We start from the raw sequence: 18,476 nt of genomic DNA on the forward strand, positions 1-18,476 counted from the left end.
GAGAAGGGAGGTACCTGCCTCTTCTTGGGGGAGGAATGCTGTTATTATGTAAATGAGTCTGGGGTGACCCAAAACAACTTAAACCGTTTCACTGAACCCTTAGATACCCTGGCTTATGCCCCTACTAGGACCCCTAACTGTGCTGGGACTCATGCTACTTTTTGGTCCCTGTCTCTTTTGGTGTTTGTCTAATTTCTTGTAGGAATGTATGCAGGCTTTCACCAACCAAAAGGGCACTGAATTGTTCCTGCGAGGATATCAGCCCCTCAGAATCAGCGACCCTTCCCCAGAAGAATACAGCCTCCCACAGGAAACCAATACCCTGCCACCTAATTGTTTTATCTACCAACATAAATCTTTTATTTTTTCCATATCTTCCCCCATCTCCAGCAGGAAGTAACTTCAGAAAAATGAGACCTCCGCCCTTTTTCCCATACTTAAAAGGCAGGAATAGTAGATCTGCAACATAACCAGCGCCACTTTAGACAAGCCCAAGTACAAAATGACGCTGCCCACCTCCTCACCTTCCCGCCCCCATCCCTTTATGAGAAGCCTCCTGACTTAAACAGAAACCCCTTTTGCTTCCACCAGGACACAGTTCTCCACCCTGATCCATATTAGCATAATGACCCTCCTTGATGGTATCAGCCAGCCCGTGGTGCACTATATAAGCTCTACCACCCCCACACCTGGTGCTGTCCAGCATTTTCAGGGCAGGCCTGGGCTGCTCCACACTTTGAGCACAGCCTGGTAGATTCTTTTCCTTTAATAAAGCTTGAATGGTACCCGGCATCTCGTCTCACTTTCTTTCATTAAGTTTTTATTTCCAAAAGATAGATATTTGTTTCTCAGCAGTTACATGATTTTTATGTAATAGGGTAAGAAAGTGCGCCCTATGATTACTAACATTATATATGGCTAACAGTAATATTTTGACTGAAAGCTTTTTGTTTTTTAAAAACATCGGTGATAACTGAGTCTTTATTAGCAAAATAATGGTGTTTTTTCCCATTTTATTTCTTTAGTCCGAGGATCAGAAGGACTGTACATGGTAAATGGACCACCGCAATTTACAGAAAGCACAGTGTTTCCTAGGTATGGTTTATTTGTTGACTGATGTTATAGGGAATGTACAGTACATTCTAAATTGTTTTTGTTGTTGGTTATTTTGAACAGGAAAGAAAAAGAACAGATAAGCCAATTTCTTGGGACATATTCTATATAATAACAAGATGGAAAGAATACATATTCTCTATCAAGGAAAGTGATCTTCAGATTTGAAAACAATAGCTTAAGCCTGTTTAAAAAGTGGGGGGAAACAGTACTAAGTGCATACACTTGTGTAATTGAGTTCAAGCCTTTAGAAGAGTTTTTATCTGAGGGAATGAGAAGAACTTGTAACTGTGACAGCCAAACTACTGCCAGTAATCTTTGTGAAATTAGAATGTAAAAGGCATAAAAGAGGAAGGGAATATGAATCTGTGTGCATAATATATGATGGGTCTTCAAAAGGTTCATGGAAGGATTTGTATTATCTTTTAATTCTATTTTTCCATAAACTTCTTGAAGTACCCTTGTATTGCTAGATAGATATATTTTTTCCAAAAAGAAATAATGAAAGGGTAAACCAAAAACTAGTAAAAATGATTACTTATAGGGAGAGAGAGAGTTACAGGATGCAGGGGACATGTCTGTGAATGAACTTTGGTATACATAGTTTTGACTTTGGACCATGTAATTATTTTAAATAAGAAAATTAGATAGAAATAATTAAAATGGAAAAAGGAAACAAAATTAGGTAAAAATAATTTAAATGGAAAATGGAAACAAATGAAAAAAAGTTTTATCTCAAGCTGGTGGAATAACGATATGAAGACCCGCAAAATTCTTAAATGCATTCAATAGTTTTGTTGTTAGCTGAAAATGGATATTATCATTTAAGTCTATTGCAGAATAAATAAGTAATTATATTAATGTTGCTAGGAACCAAGATTTTAAGCATAAGAATGAAGAGGTAGTTTTGCATATATCAGTAGGAACTCATGATTTCTTTTCATAAAAACATTTGTATTTCCTATATCTGTCCCCTGAAAAGGCCTGGGAACATTGATAACCCAGTAGCAATGAATACCACTGCCTTCCAGGCTGTGGTTTTAAATACTATTCTTCAGTAAAACGAACCAGTTTCTAAGAGAAATGGTCGACTCTAAGTCTTGGACAGAAAATGTACAAGTTGAGCTAGGGACATCTTGTGCCAGAAAGTAAGGAAGCTGTAAAAGACTTTCAGAATTTTTGTCACAGGGTCATGGGAGTCATCTTGAAGGGGTTCACACCAACCTAAGATGAGACAATTTGAACATTAAGAATTATGACAAAGGGTAAAATATTTCAAGTATATAAATACTCCAAAAAAGCCTCCCTTCAAATTTTATTGGTCAGTAGTGGTGGTTGATGGGGTGGAGTATTTGCTTATTATTTTGAAAATTGATAAATAGAATCGAGACTTTCCTATATAAACTGTTTTTCAGAGTAACCAAATAGTTGGTAAAGAAAAGCTCTTAATAGAAGAATTCCAGTTCATAGATGCAGAAGGAATGATGGGATTAGAATGTCACGATTTTGTAATACTAAAGAAATTATTATGGATCCAGGCTGGTGGTTCTTAAACTTTACCATATATCAGAATCATCTGAAAAGCTTGTTAAAATAAAGATTGCAACTCTCTCCCCAGATATTCTGACTCATTAGTTCAGGAGTGGGGCCCAGAAGTTTGCATTTTTAACAAATTTCCAAGTGATACAGATGCTGTAAGTCTGGACCCCACCCTGAGAAACCACTGATCTAGGCAGGTGATCATCCAAAGAAGCTGAAACCATTCAGTGAACTGTTGATGACTGTTGATGGGGAATTTTATAATCAGACTGACATCACCTGAATTTATTGACCAATTTTTATTCAGCCTGTTCTCTAGAACCTTGTTATGGGAAGGATGGGCCCAAACCAGCTATATTGGCAGCACCTGTGAGCCAGTGCTGAAATGCAGCATCTCAGGCCCTACCCAACTTACTGAATAGAATGTGTATTTTAACCAGATCCTCAGATGATTTGTAAGCACACTAATGTTTGAGAAGTACTACTCTAGAAAACAGGGTCTGTATATACTATACTTTATTGGAGTGTGCAGTCCTAAGGCAGCAGGAGTAGGGGGAAAAAGGAAAGGAGTGAAAGCAATTATAATGGGGGTGCACTGAGCTGACCACCGATCCACAACATATAGCTGGGTTGCTTGGTCATACATGCAAAATGTCTCCAGAGAGGCTGTATGGAACCACTGTGCCTCAGAAAAATTTCTTGTGGGGAAGGAGGGTGAGAAATTAATCTGCAGCCAGAGCCTATTGGTCTTGAATCTAAGTGCCAGAGCTCCTCTCCCTGCTGCTGCAGTGGGCATAATGGAAGCCATGCTGAAGTATGGCTCTCACTCCTGGAGAGTCAGACAATCAGTGGTTTTCGGAGATGGGGTGGCTAGGTCTCTTCATTGAATAGTTGAGGCTTGGGAAACAGCAAGCGTTAGGTGGATCCAAGGACGCACATGACCAGATCCAGTACAATCTCAGTGTCACTAAAAGTAGAACAAGGAGATATTATGTGCGATAGAGACAATGTGATGCTTCTATGAAGATTTTAAAAAACTTTTTAAAACTCTATCTAATTCTTTTAGCTAGATAATTCTTTAATTTGGCTGCTCATTAGAATGACGTGGGGAGCTTTTAAAAAACCTGATATCCAATACAAGTACTGGGTATTAGATGATAGTAAGGAGTTAATTTTATGGGATAAAGTGGCATGGTGGTGATTATGTGTTTTTAAAAATATCCTCATCAGTTAGAAATGCATACCTAAGTATAGAATAAAATGATATGACATCAGGTTTTTTCTTTAAAATATTCTGGCATTAAAAATAAAAGTGGGGGTAGCTAAGCAAAATTGGCTTTGAGTTAATATTTAAGCTTGGTGGTGGGTGGATTATCATACTTTTTCTCTTTTTGTGTATATTTGAAATTTTTCATTTAAAAAAATAATACCAAGGGCTCAACAGTTAGCTCACTTGGTTAGAGCATGATGTTGGTAACACCAAGGTCAAGGGTTCAAATTCCTATATCGGCCAGCCACCAAAAACAAATAAATAAAAAATAAAGTAAGTAAAAAAAATAAAAATAAAAAATAATACCAAAAAGATGTACACGACATTTCCTAATTACCAAGATTGAGAAAAAAATTTAATTCTGTGTTCTGTAGTCTATTAAGCTTACCCTCAATCCTAAACACAGTTCTAGAATTAGTTATTAAAATGACAGTTTATAATCATTGAGATAAGGGAGTGATTACTGGAATTAAAATGAGCTTGCCGAGAACATATTGTTTCAAGTTTATCTCATTTCCTTTCTGAGTAGAATTTCAAGACATCAGAATAATAGAACTGTAAACATGGTTTTAGCAAAGTATCTGAAAAATGAGAAAGTCTGGGTTGGATGATGGTAACAGAGTTGTCATTGATTAAAAGCTATGAGGTCGGCTGATTAATGAGATGGTTTTAGTTTGAGGGAAGGATTGTTGGTGAGTCATAGGATCTTGTTCAGAGCTCATTCAACATTCTTATAAATAACTTAGGTGATAGCTTGGAAATGTTTTATAATTTATACATTACATAAATCTGTAAGGAATGACTAATGTTTTAAAAGAGAAAATCAAAACATAAAGTAGATCTCAGTAGGCTGGAATGATAGGCCAAAACCTGGGTGGAATTTAATATGGATAATTGTAAAATCCTGCCTTAAGGTTCGGAAATGCGTTGCACAAGTATAGGATAGGGAATATCTTCGTCATAGGTGTTTATATGTGAAAAAGATGAACAAAAAAAATATTTTTGTTAACTACAAACTGAATATAAGCTATCATTATTGTGTAATTGCAGAAGCAAAATGCCATCTTCAGATGAATTAATGCAAAGACTGTGTTCAGTTTAAGAGGGATGTATGGGTCAGTTCTCAGCACATTTGTTGTTATTTAGCAATTCAAATTATTTATTGGCCCTGGAGTTCTTATCTAATGTTATGACTACACTAATCGACATCTACATGTACACACATGTACATTTCTATTTGGGTCTTCATTATTACTGGGAGATGTATTCATAGTGGCCAGCCATCTCCATTTGAGAGATGAAGTGCTTACAGTTTTGACTACAGTTGGCCCTTCGTATCCTTGGATTCCACATGCATGGATTGAACTAACCTCAGATTGAAAATGTTTGAAGGAATTGTGTCTGTAATGAACATGTTCAGACTTTTTTTTTCTTGTCATTACTCCTTAAACAATACATAACATTTACATTGTATTAAATATTATAAGTAATCTAGAGATGATTTAAAGTATATGGTAGGATGTGCATAGGTTATATGCCAATACCACATCATTTTATATCAGGGACTTGAGCCTCCTAAGATTTTGGTATCCCCAGGAGATATTGGAACCAATCCCACATGGAAACTGAGGGACAACTATTTTTGTCCAGAATCCTGCATCAGCTTTTATTTAATGTGAAGATCCTCTTATTGTTGTTATACTCTCTGTCTCTACACATGAGAAATTGATTGGAAGATCTTTTTCCTTCAAATCCAGGGGCATTTCTTGGCCACTTGAGGATATTCTCTCCACCACTGTTTTGTTATGCAGGTGGTCTAAGGCCTTTTCTACAAAGTCTCCATGGTGAAATCCTTTAGCCTTGTCAAGATTAGGGCTGATAGCTGGTAACTTTCACATTCACTTGCATTTGGGGGTCTCTACACAAGCTAGTTATTTACCCAAAAGGGCTCTATTTTTTCCTTGAGATTGATCTGTTGGTATAAAATCAGTTTTCAGCTTACTTTACAGTAGTTGTTGGCATTGCATTTTAAGAGGGTTAAATGTTTTGGCACAGTAAAGCATTTTGGAATTATTATCTAAAATTTGTGTAAGTTTTTAGTCATTAAATTTGTAGTGAGATTATAGACTTTATAATCAGACTTTTTGAAAAGTATTAAGCTTATTAATTTAACCTTTTTTTTTTTTTTGTCATTTTCAGAGAATCTGGGAAAAATTGCAAAGTCTATACCTTTAGTAAGGATGGAACCTTGTTTGCCTGGGGCAGTGGAGAAAAGTTGGTGTTGACTTATATAACATATTTTATGTGTATCATAAATGTAACATAACTGGCATTATTTGAATAACATGTACTTTGGTATCATCAAAAACGTCCATCTTTTAATGTCATGATGTAATGAGAATCTCCAATGTAACCTCCATAGAATACCTTCAAAGTTACTTTCTATATATGCCATGACTTGTTTGAGTTATCTAGTTACTTAGAATTAAAAATTATCATATGAAAACATGATTGATTTAATACTGAAGAAGCTGAGAAGTTGTTTTAGATAGTGGTCTTAAGTTACTGGTTAGGGTTTCTTAAGTTCTGCACTAATGCTTCAGTCTCTTTGCTTCTTTACGTTAGATTTAGATGCTTGTTATCTTTGCTGTTAAGTTAGTAACAACCATCTGCTGTTATTACTATTAGTCTTATTGTATGTAAAAATATATGTTATTCAAAAGAATGTTTAGCATAATCTACATTACATAAAATATTGGACTACAAATTGGTCTTGCAAAAAAATAATTATTTAGATTAAATGCTTGTATTTTACAAAGAAAACCAGTCCATTTTAATTTTCCAAGAGTCACTACAGCATTTCATTTCACAGACCAGGAAAATGCCCAAATATTTATTGCTTGGTTTAAAGTTGTTTTTAACTACATATAATAGTTAGGTATTTTAAAAGGGAGAAAATTGTGCATTCATTTGAAAAGTACATTTTTGATGTTCTTCACAGTGATAATGTTTTCTGAGGTCTTTCAACTATCAGGTCAGATTGGATTAAACATATGATTTTTAAAAATTAACTACTAAAGAGAATGTGTTGAATTAGTTGATTTACCTTTTATGACTAGAAGTAGCTGGCAGAATTAGCTTTTTTAATTAAAAACATTAATTAGTTTTTTTAATTCTTTAAGTTATTCAATCAACAAACTACTACTCTCAAATTGTTAATAATATAATCATGTTGGTTCTTTCTACAGTGTTAACAGTCTTAGCCTAGCCTGAAAGATAGGATATATTCTCAAATTTTCTTATTTCTTTTGGTGTAACCTATTGTGAGTATTTAATGTTTGGTTTTTGACCCATATTTTAGTTTATGTTATTTGATCAGTCAGTAGAAATTTCCTTCCTAATGGGGTATACCATACTTCTTTTCATTGTATGTATTTTTTGAGGTATCCCTTATTCTACTAACTTACAGTTTGTTGAATAAGTCTATTTTCACCCTGGCAAATGTTCTTAATGATTTTTATATATTTCATTCATGTCCTTGCTTAACCTCCTATTGGATTCAACTCTGTATCTTTTTAGTGTGTCCCCATGTCCTGTCTACCATTTTAATAGATATTTTCTGTACCAGGTTCTGGCATTTATTTCCTGTGGCTCCAATGGTACATATTGTTCCAGGGCAAGAGAATCAGATGCAGTGTATTGATTGTGGTCTTTGTTCGGGTTGTGGTTAACTAAGTCAGACACTATAACTGATTTTTCCTTAAATGTGTCTTTTTAAATTAAAATAAATACCCTTCATTAAACTAAGAATAACTATTAAAGGTTGTCAACAACAACAAACAAACTAGAAAGCTTCATGTAATTCTAAAATACATAATTTACTGTAAGTTGTAAAGAATCTCGTGAGTGTGTACATGTCTGTGTGCATTTAAACAATATATGATAATTTTTCATTCTTACCAGTTACTGCTTATCCTAACCGTGATATCCTCATTAAAACTGACTAGAATAAAGTCACTTTTGATGATTTCTGGAATAAGATGTAGTATTTTTTTTTTTAAACCCAAAGAGTTTATTATTGTACATAAAGTCAAATTGAGCCAAACTGATTTCAAAGCTGATTGATCAGTGGTATGATCTTGGCAAATCATCAGATTATTTCATTTTTCTAAGCCTCAGTTTAACAATTTATAAAATAAGGATGATGGCTCTTATAAGATTATCATAAGAATTAAATGAGAAAATGTACATGAAGTGGCTAGGCCACTACATGGTGCATAGGAAGCATCCAAAAAATGGAACTGCTTTTACTATACAGTTATTGTCATTTTTGTCATTTATTATACTATAATAATTCTTATAGTCATATCTTTTGGAGACTGCTTTTGAAATTTTAATAGACATCAAAAGTCTTAATGATTTTCCTAGCTGCTACAGCTTTCATTTATTCAAATTAAAAACTATGCTTTTGCCGTTCTCTCTAGCACTTCTGCCTTCCCTTTGGTTTGATATGCTTTAGCTTCTTTAAAGGCTTTAAGTGTTCACTTAAAGGCTGTGTTGTTTCCTTTTCAGCTGAAGGTGGAATCATCCGTGTGCCTTTCTACTAATTCTATATTATTTCCCAACATTAGCCTTACATAGGGGCATTTTGGTAAAATATACATTTCTTTTTTAGTGAAGATGTTTCTTGGATATTTTCTAAAAGTAACTAAAAATTAATGTTTATGAAAAATGAACACTTTGCAGTAATCTATATTTGAAAAGAACTATGAATGTTTTGGTTAGTGCTGGCTATTATAAAACTGTATTTCATTGCTGAAGTAATTTCTTTTGAAACCAGAGTAAATATTATCAATGTCACGAATAAGGGACTGCTGAACTCCTTCGATCTTCCAAAGGCAGTTTGCCTTGAATTCTCACCAAAAAATACTGTCTTGGCGACGTGGCAGCCTTACACTAGTAAGTATTTTCCCATTATAAAATATTTTGAGAGGACCAATTAAATTTAGTGAAAAAAAAGTTTGTAACCATATAAGAAAGTAGTTAATCTTTATGTTAGTAAATAGTGTTTGGAATATTTATAATCAGTAGTGAACCTTGTACTCTCCAAATACAATATACTGAAAGTAATTTCACAGTATATACTGTAGTAAGTTAGTAAAAAGATCCATTATGAGAGAGTTGAAAAGAAAAAGGACAGGGAAAATCTAGAAGTTAAAGAACTGCTGCATAGAGAAGATCTCTAAAGATTAAGAATAACTGACTTTTAAAATCAAAACCATTTAAATAATCACTTTAAGTGAAAGGAAGTACAGTAGACAATATCTAAGAAATTTGTGGTATGACAAAGAGTAGGAAATAGTGTGCCATTGTCTAACACATTTGAAGATATCTAATGATAATATATGAACATTTTATGTAGCTGTACTTCATATATGAGTAATATCGAAAACTGCTATAGCGGCTTATTTTATGAAACATTTTCTAATAATGTCAATATTGTTTAATAAGTAAACAATAATAGTTCATTGGTGGATTATAAACCTGGGTTTTGTTCTTTCAAGGAACATGGACTCTAATGAATCTTATTTTTTCAAGGAAATCGAAAATCAGTTGAGAATCAGGAGTGGTTTTCTATAACTTTTTTCTTTTATCAGTGACTTATAGATGCAAGCTTTCATGATTTAATCCATTTGACAGTAATCTTTGTCAATCTTAATAAATAGGAAATCTCTTAAGTATTCTTAGAATCTGTAGTTGTTAACTCATTTCAGAGATGCTCAGACAGCTATCATCTTGTTAATGGCTTTAGAAATGGATGATTAACTCCATAATTAAGGCTACAGAAAAAAGTTAATTTGAAGCAACTCTTTTACTTGATCCTTATAATCGTGTTCAAATTTTTTCTAAGAATGAAATATTTTTACAAGTGTTAGGAAACAATTACTGCAAAAGATTTTGTTTTTATTGTAGCTTCTAAAGATGGTACAGCTGGGATACCCAACCTACAACTTTATGATGTGAAAACTGGGACATGTTTGAAATCTTTTATCCAGAAAAAAATGCAAAATTGGTAAATAAATGTTTTAAAGTACTTATTATTTATTCAGTATTTTAAGTATTGTCATTGTATAATAGTTGTTTCTCTGGTATTGATTTTAAAAATAATTTATCAGACCAAAATCTACATATTTAAGAATTTTGTATGTAGGAATGTGTATTATTCCATTTCTGTGCTTATAACAGAATACTTGATTCTGGCTGATTTATAAAGAAAACAATATTTATTGCTTACAGTTTCAGAGGCTGGGAATTCCAAAGTCCAGGGAACACATTTGGTAAAGGCCTTGGTGGTGGTGACAGTGACGGCAGGGTATTACATTGCAAAAATGGTGGAGCAGAGAGAACAAGAGAAAGACAGTTCCTCATGCACTGTCCCTTTAAAGCCCTCAGAACCACTCCTATGAACACTATTTTTAATCCATTCACTACAGCATGTTCCTACAGTCTAATCACCTCTCAGGGCCCCACACTTTCAATTACCATAATAGGATTTCCCACCCTCTTCACAGTCACAGTGGGGGCCAAGTTTCTAATACATAAAACTTAGGGGACACAATTCAAGTTTCAATGAGTTTGAGGGAGGACATAATTCAGTCTGCTATAGAATGTAACAGAGTAGAAACTTGTTCTGTCTCTTGTTTAGTATTTAAATGGAAAGGAACAATGTTTTTCTTTTGTATATACTGACTAAAGCTATTAGTAACTTCATATTATATTTGTAAGTATTTTTCCTTGAATAGTAAGCAATACCACAAACTTTAAAATGTTAATGTAATATTACATTCTGTCTAAATTTTTGTATATTCTTTCTTTTAACATAGGTGTCCATCTTGGTCAGAAGATGAAATTATTTGTGCCCGAAATGTTAACAATGAAGTTCACTTCTTTGAAAACAACAATTTTAGTACGTAAAGATTTATTAAATAATTTTATTATTTACTGTAAGTGTACACAGATATCATTACCTTATATGGCATCATAGGGTTCTTCTAAATACTGCTAATTTATTAATCAAAAATTGCTGTTATATTCATTTACATTACTTTATAAGTCTAAATGTCAGTGAAATTCTATAATAGAAAGGTTTTCTTTTATAATAACTTTTTATTATCTGATAATTGCTGTTGAGACATTTGAATACCTCTTCCTGAATTTAATTGCTATTGAAATTCTGTGACATAATGTTTTTAAATGTTTTATTGTGCAGAATTTCAACCACAAAGTAGACACCTAGTCCCAACTACCATCAGCTCATGTCCAATCCTATGTTAGCCATACATCTGTCCAGCTACCATCTCTGTTAGTAAGCTAAGGCAAATCCCAGACATAATATAATTTTACCAGTAAATTTTTCAGTGTATATTTCTGAAGATTAGGTCCCTTAATTTTTTAAACTTAGCCACAGTACCAGGATCACAGATCATTAAATATCTGGTCAGCATTCAAATTTCTAAGAATTACAAATGTTATACTTTCTTTAAAACTCAGGGTCCAAATAAGGTACCACACATTGCAGTTGATACAAAATTTTATATCTTTTCAGTTTCTTTTAATCTATAAGTTCCCACTCCATTTCTTTTTTCTCCCTTGCCATGTATTATTTAAGAAACAAGGTTATTCATCTTGCCTATTTTTTCATAGTTTGAATTTTGCTTTTGTGTTCCATAGTATAATTTAACATGATCATCTGTACCCTATAAATTGCTAGTTGTGTCTAGAGTTGGTCAGCTGTAGGTTCTTTTTTTGGTGGGTAAAGACAAGACTACATAAGTTGGTGTTCAATTCTTTTATTGAAAAGCATGTAATGTCTGCTTGTCTTTAATTTTATAGGATTTAGCTGGTCGATCAGCACAGTTGGTTAGAGTATGGTGCTGGTAACCCCAGTGTCTGGAGTTCAATCCTGTACCAGCTAGGAAAAAAAAAAAAAAAAAAACTGTAGGGTTAGCTGACTTTAGTGTTCAGTGCCTAGTTGCATTATTTCATCAGTAGTTGTAAATTGGTGATATCCCAATTTTCCCCCTCCCTCCTTCTTTATTAGCTGTATGAAGAAAAGTTCCCCATCTGCAATTTGGTTACATAGTGGCACATTTACATGGAAAAGGCAGGGTAAATATTTTTTACCTTTATCAGTTTTAATATAATGTGTTCTGTCTCTCGCAACTTCCATTGTAACCAATTAGTTTTTTTCCCCATCCTTAATGAACTATAGACTTAAAATACATGTGTTTCAATCCATTGCAGTTATTTTTCTCACTGATGTTCAAATTGTCTTATCATTGGCCGGTTAGTCTTTAATGACAAGCTGTTCTAGGATTATCTTGCATATTTCCTGCTGTACACCTAGAATTGGCCAATTCTGCAAAAAACCCTGGCTCCTTTTCATGGAAAGTGGTATTTAGAGACCACTATCTGGGTTTTAGGGGTTCTCATTATTACTGTGTTGATCATTGTTTCTAGGCCTTTTTTCTTCTTTTTTTTTAAAGACGTAATAATCATGAGTTCATAATGATATTCCCATTTAAATTAAAGACTACAAGGTTTTTACTTAGCCTCTTCTACCATATCTGTATTGCCTTTGCCAACACCAAGAATCTTGTTTCTCTGGGATATGAGGGGTGATGGTTTGAGAATATCATGTTCACGTAAGTATTCACTTACTTTATCCCACATTATGCACACAGGATACATAGAGTAGCAATACCAAGAATAACACCAATAACATGATTACTGAACTTTTGAGTATATTAAAGTAGAATAGGAATTAGTAACTCTGATCACATGTACCAAAGATAGCATGCAGACTGATTTTGAGCAGCATTCAATCAGTATAGCCATACACTTCATTTTCCTGCTTTTAAGACTCACTCCAGCATCATTGGTTTTGGGTTAGCTTGTTTTCTTGTCTTACTCACCTCTTTGTGAGCATGCCTAAGAAAGGGAGTCACCAATTGGCAGTTTGGTGTGCTACTTTTGAACAGTTATTGATCTCTGAAATTGAACAAAGAAAGAGTAATAACTCTTGGTCCTGTTAACTCAGGTAGCAGTATTGTTAATAGATGGGTTCTGATTATCTAGTATAGGGTAAGCATTCAATAAATACCAGCCATTGTTATTATTGTTACTATCATGTATCTATTTATCACATTAGTTACAGAATTTCCATATACACATTCTACAGTAGCAGGCCAAGGTCAATCTTTCTCATCTAATGGGCTCTAAGACTACTTTATTTCAGAGGTTGAAGAAAAGAGAACTGACATTTATTGAATACCTACCATATGCCTAGCACTATACTCTTAAAATCAGTCACTGGGAGTTAAGCAGTATAATCCCAATATTTGTCCAAGCTCACATAGCTAGTAAATGACTGAGTAAGGAGTCAAGCCCAGGTTTGTCTTGCTCTCACACCATGCTTTTCTGTGTTGCTCTGCCTCACCTACATGAAACTACAATGAGCAGTATTAGTGTGTGGTTATAGTAAACTTTTGAAATACATTCAGAGTTTAACATGTTCCTATTAGCTTTTCTCATCAGTTTAATACCATTTTCTCTTTTTTCTAGACACAATTGCAAATAAATTGCATTTGCAAAAAATTAATGATTTTGTGTTATCACCTGGACCCCAACCATACAAGGTATTTGCTATGCTTTTGTTTGTTTATGTGGAATAATCTGTTTTTAAACCTTTTCTTAGTTTTTTATGACTGTAAAAATATGTCCATCTTAGTTTATATGCTTCAAAAAATTAAGCAGTGATTTATGTTTGTGTATCTTAGGTGGCTGTCTATGTTCCAGGAAGTAAAGGTGCACCTTCATTTGTTCGATTGTATCAGTACCCCAACTTTGGTGGACCTCATGCAGCTTTAGCCAATAAAAGTTTCTTTAAGGCTGATAAGGTTACTATGCTCTGGAACAAAAAAGGTACGATAAATATATTTTATCCCTCATTTTGTTTATCAAGTGTTAATTTAGACTTACATTTTTGTGTTTATAAAATGTATCAATGCTTATTTAGTGTCTTAAATCTAATTAAAGTTTTTACTGTTACAGCTACTGCTGTATTGGTAATAGCTAGTACAGATGTTGACAAGACAGGAGCTTCTTACTATGGGGAACAAACACTGCACTACATTGCAACAAATGGAGAAAGTGCAGTAGTACAATTACGTGAGTATTCCAGTAGTCTTCCTTTCATACAAACAGTGATAGTAAAAAAAATACTATGCTATAAAGATGATATTAATCTAAATTCTTGATCAAGTGATAGAACTCAGATACCTTAATAACTTTTAAGGTAAAATTCCTCCTAATTAAGAAACTTAAAATCATCCTCAGACATACTCAGTTTTGACAGAATCCAATCAGTTAATTGAGTTATGCCAGCACTTTAATAAGGAACTTCCTGAGAGGTAATTCCATTGTAGTAGCTCTTTTGGGACTTACTTAACTAATTATGACAACAGGTTGATCTAGTGAGTTGAGTAGTATTATCTTCAGAGTTGTGAATAATATCTGAGAATGTTACCGTTTTATCTGTTGTTTTGATGAGCTAAGTTAACTTTAAAATAATAGTTTTAAAATACTGGCTGCTCCCTAAGTTTTTCATTTTGAATTGAACATATGTAAGTAGGGTAACCTTTATAAAAATCTGTTTTCCCATTGAAGTCAGGAGAAAAACAAAGATGGCTCCCTTTTCCAATATTATTTAACATTCTGAAATATCTAGTCAATATAACTGATCAGAAGAAGAAAGACATACTATTTTAAAAGGAGAAAACAGAATTATCTCTGCTTATATAGATCCCATATATAGCAACAAAAGTAAGGAATATATAGAACCTATGGGAAGAAAACTTTAAAAGTCTTCAGAGGGACAAACTATGACATTTAGTAAGAAGAATTTTATAAATATGTCATTTCTCTTCAAATTAACCTAAAAATTAAATTTAAGTACCAGTTAATTTTTTTCTTTTTACCAGATAAACTTTTGGGTTCTAAAATTGATATTGAAAAATGAAAATGCAAGAATATTTTCAAAACTTTTGCAAAAGAAGAACAGGGCAGGGGAGTACTGATACTACCAGATGTTAAAATGTAAGGCAATTGTAACTAAGACAATTTGGTTCTGGCCTATGGATAGACTGATAAATCAGTGAAACAAAGCAGAGTCCAGAAATAGATCTATGCTTCTGTAGCCATTAATATGTTATAAAGTCAGCATTTGAATCAGCAGAAAAAATATTGGTAATTTAATGTGTATTTTGGGGATAACGGGCTAGCCATGTGGAACATAAAGTTAATATTCCTACTTCTTCACCAAAATAAATTCCAGTTGGGCCAAAAAATTATACGTAAGACTACAGAGGAACTAGAAGAAAATATGGGAGATTTTTTTTTCTAATCTTAGAGTAGAAAAAGAATTTATAAATGACAAATTGTAAGGGATAAAAATGATAAATTTGAATATGTATAAAATTATAGATTTCTACATTGGGGGAAGAAAAGATTCCATAAATTAAGCAAAACAAACAAAAATTGGGGGGGGGGATTTTTTTGTAACAGACAAGGGATGAGTATCAGAAAAGGTGAATTTTCTCAATATATCGAGTAGGCCAAGTAAAATGCCAGTAACTGGAGACAAAAATAGGCATAGGACATTAAAAATTATCCTACAGAAAAAAATTAGATTACTTATAAATATATTAAAAGGTGCTTAGCTTATAATTACAAAAATAGAAGTGAAAACAAGATATGTCTTCACTTAATAGGTTGGCAAAGATAAAAATATGAAACTACACAGTATATATAAGAGTGGGAGGGAAACCTTCATCAAAAACTGTTGAGAGAAGTATGAAGTGGTACAACCTCTCCGAAGGGCATTTTGGTGTATGTTATCAAATAAATGACCCTTTGACCTAGCAGTTTCACTCCTACAGATATTTTTCTGTACACTCATAGTGGAGAATATGCATCAAGGTTTATGATGGAATACAGTTCATCTGAAACAGAATGAGGTAGACGTTAATGTGCTTATGTGGAAAAATCTCCAAGATATAGTCCTAAATGAAATAACAAAAACACGCTGAAAGGATATGCAAGAAGTATAACAGAGGGTTGCCTTTGTACAGAGGGACTTATTTTCTGGTGTGTCTTTTAATACACTTTATATTTTTACTACCATGTACATATGTTATCCCTTCCAAAAAATTATTTATTAATAGTAATAAACTATTACTCTAAGCCCACATTGGCTTCTATGAGCCCACATTGCCAAAATGTTTTAAAGAAATTAAGATTCATGGGGCTGTCCAGTTGCTCAGTTGGTTACAAAGCCACCTTGTCACACCAAGGTCAGGGGTTCAGATCTCTGTACTGGCCAGCCTCCAAAAAAAAAAAAAAATTAAGATTCAGTAGGGGTTCTTAAATAAATTTATGATTATACATTAATCTCTATAGTGTATATCATGTAAGAATATTTTAATTTTAATGCACCTTGAAATTTTGGGAGTTTTTTTTTTTTTAATGCCTGACATGTTTATAAGTGCTATATGTTCATAACTGTGCTAATAAATATTGTATTTGTATAATTCTTTATTGCTAATTTGGGTTCTATATTCTTTTTCTAGCAAAAAATGGCCCCATTTATGATGTAGTTTGGAATTCTAGTTCTACTGAGTTTTGTGCTGTTTATGGTTTTATGCCTGCCAAAGCGACAATTTTCAATTTGAAATGTGATCCTGTGTTTGACTTTGGAACTGGTCCTCGTAATGCAGCCTACTATAGCCCTCATGGACATATATTAGTATTAGCTGGATTTGGAAATCTGAGGGGACAAATGGAAGTGTGGGATGTAAAAAACTACAAACTTATTTCTAAACCAGTTGCTTCTGATTCTACATATTTTGCTTGGTGCCCAGATGGTGAGCATATTTTAACAGCCACGTGTGCTCCCAGGTTACGTGTTAATAATGGGTACAAGATTTGGCATTATACTGGTTCCATCTTGCACAAGTATGATGTGCCATCAAATTCAGAATTATGGCAGGTTTCTTGGCAGCCATTTTTGGATGGAATATTTCCAGCAAAAACAGTAACTTACCAAGCAGTTCCAAGTGAATTACCCAGTGAAGAACCTAAAGTTGCAACAGCTTATAGACCCCCAGCTTTAAGAAATAAACCAATCACTAATTCCAAACTGGTAAGTAAGTTTTTACTACTTCAGTTTAGGAAAAGGTTTTACATTGTGCAGAGTCTTTTAGAGACCTTTTTCTCATGTCATTGTGTTACTGATTATAATATACTCTAGGGCAGAAGTCATTGAGGACCTACTGCTAAAGATGGTGAACAGCTTATATTGTTGACAAAGTAATTTTAAACAATTCACATTTTAAAATTCCTGAGAATGATAACTGAGTATGACATATTGGCTGTGTAGACCAAGGGCTCAAATTCAAATGCCTGTCAGGGCAGGCCAGTAATGTAAGGCAGTAGTAAGTGGGATAAAATGATGGATGAGAGAGCCCATGCCCTCTTCAAAGGCTATAACAGCTATCCAGTAATAACTGATTTTTTTCCATAGGAGATGTTAGGTCCAATTTGCCAAAAAGTTTGATTTCCAAGACAAAATGAGTCTGGATGCTTTTGTGAAAATTCTCAATTTTTAAAACACAGTTGGTCAAACAAAAACCCATTTTTTATCCCCAGGCCATTAGTTCCCCACGTTTGTTGTAAATTTATGACCAGAGTATGGGGCAGACTCTGACATGCTTTTAAAATGTTAGCTTTTCAGCCAGCCACCAAAAAAATAAAATGTTAGCATTTTAGAGCTTAGAGGAGAGCATTTATTAATTGCCTGAGTTTCTGTGATGGTGTTAAGGGATAAAGGTGCCATAAGAAGGAAGAACAATATTATTGGTGATGTTATAAAGGTGACTCAAGAACAGCTATAAACTGAGACTATTCCAAGAGAAGGGGATGTATAGTCACTTATTTATTAGATACTCGGAGAAGCAGATATTTTTTCAAAGAATAAATATTCCTGTGCCTTCCTTGTACCACTACTCACCCCCACAAAAACAAAAACAAAATTACAGCCCTTCTGCCCAGATTAAACAAAATGTAGCAGTGGTTGGTAGTTTCTTAACTTCCAGTGAAATGTTCTGTTTAAACATTGTTGTCATATTAAATTATTGAAGTAAAAACATATAAAAACTTAAATAACAAATTAAGTTCTGTGATATATATTTGTATTTATCATATTTGTATTTAGATCAAAAAAGAAAGTATATAGTAGTCTTTGAATTTGTCCTATCCCTATATTGAAATTTTCTTTACTTAGGATAAAAACAGAAGTAACCCCAATCCATATTGCTTTCTGAATCTCTCTGTAAGATGGACAAGAGGAAGAAATTCTGAATTAGTGTATTTTATTCTCTGATCCATAAAACTAGTTGGTTTGCTTTGGTGAGGGGGCGAAATTAATATAGAAAGA

General features: G+C 33.5%; 1 protein-coding gene across 2 annotated transcripts in view; it reads left to right on the forward strand.

The window, feature by feature from the left end:
- EIF2A (eukaryotic translation initiation factor 2A) overlaps positions 1-18,476 on the forward strand; it is a 36,616-nt gene that overhangs the window by 12,913 nt on the left and 5,227 nt on the right. The window contains exons 2-10 of one of the 2 annotated variants that reach the window (XM_063096953.1): positions 1,026-1,095; positions 6,122-6,196; positions 8,763-8,881; positions 9,896-9,995; positions 10,807-10,889; positions 13,547-13,620; positions 13,762-13,906; positions 14,036-14,152; positions 16,612-17,183. In XM_063096953.1, the coding sequence (XP_062953023.1) occupies positions 1,026-1,095; positions 6,122-6,196; positions 8,763-8,881; positions 9,896-9,995; positions 10,807-10,889; positions 13,547-13,620; positions 13,762-13,906; positions 14,036-14,152; positions 16,612-17,183 (1,355 nt within the window). The remainder of the gene's footprint in view (positions 1-1,025; positions 1,096-6,121; positions 6,197-8,762; positions 8,882-9,895; positions 9,996-10,806; positions 10,890-13,546; positions 13,621-13,761; positions 13,907-14,035; positions 14,153-16,611; positions 17,184-18,476) is intronic. The other variant, XM_063096962.1, reaches the window with a different exon arrangement.

Source organism: Cynocephalus volans, chromosome 1 (genome assembly GCF_027409185.1).
Source record: "Cynocephalus volans isolate mCynVol1 chromosome 1, mCynVol1.pri, whole genome shotgun sequence".
Lineage (NCBI taxonomy): Eukaryota > Metazoa > Chordata > Mammalia > Dermoptera > Cynocephalidae > Cynocephalus > Cynocephalus volans.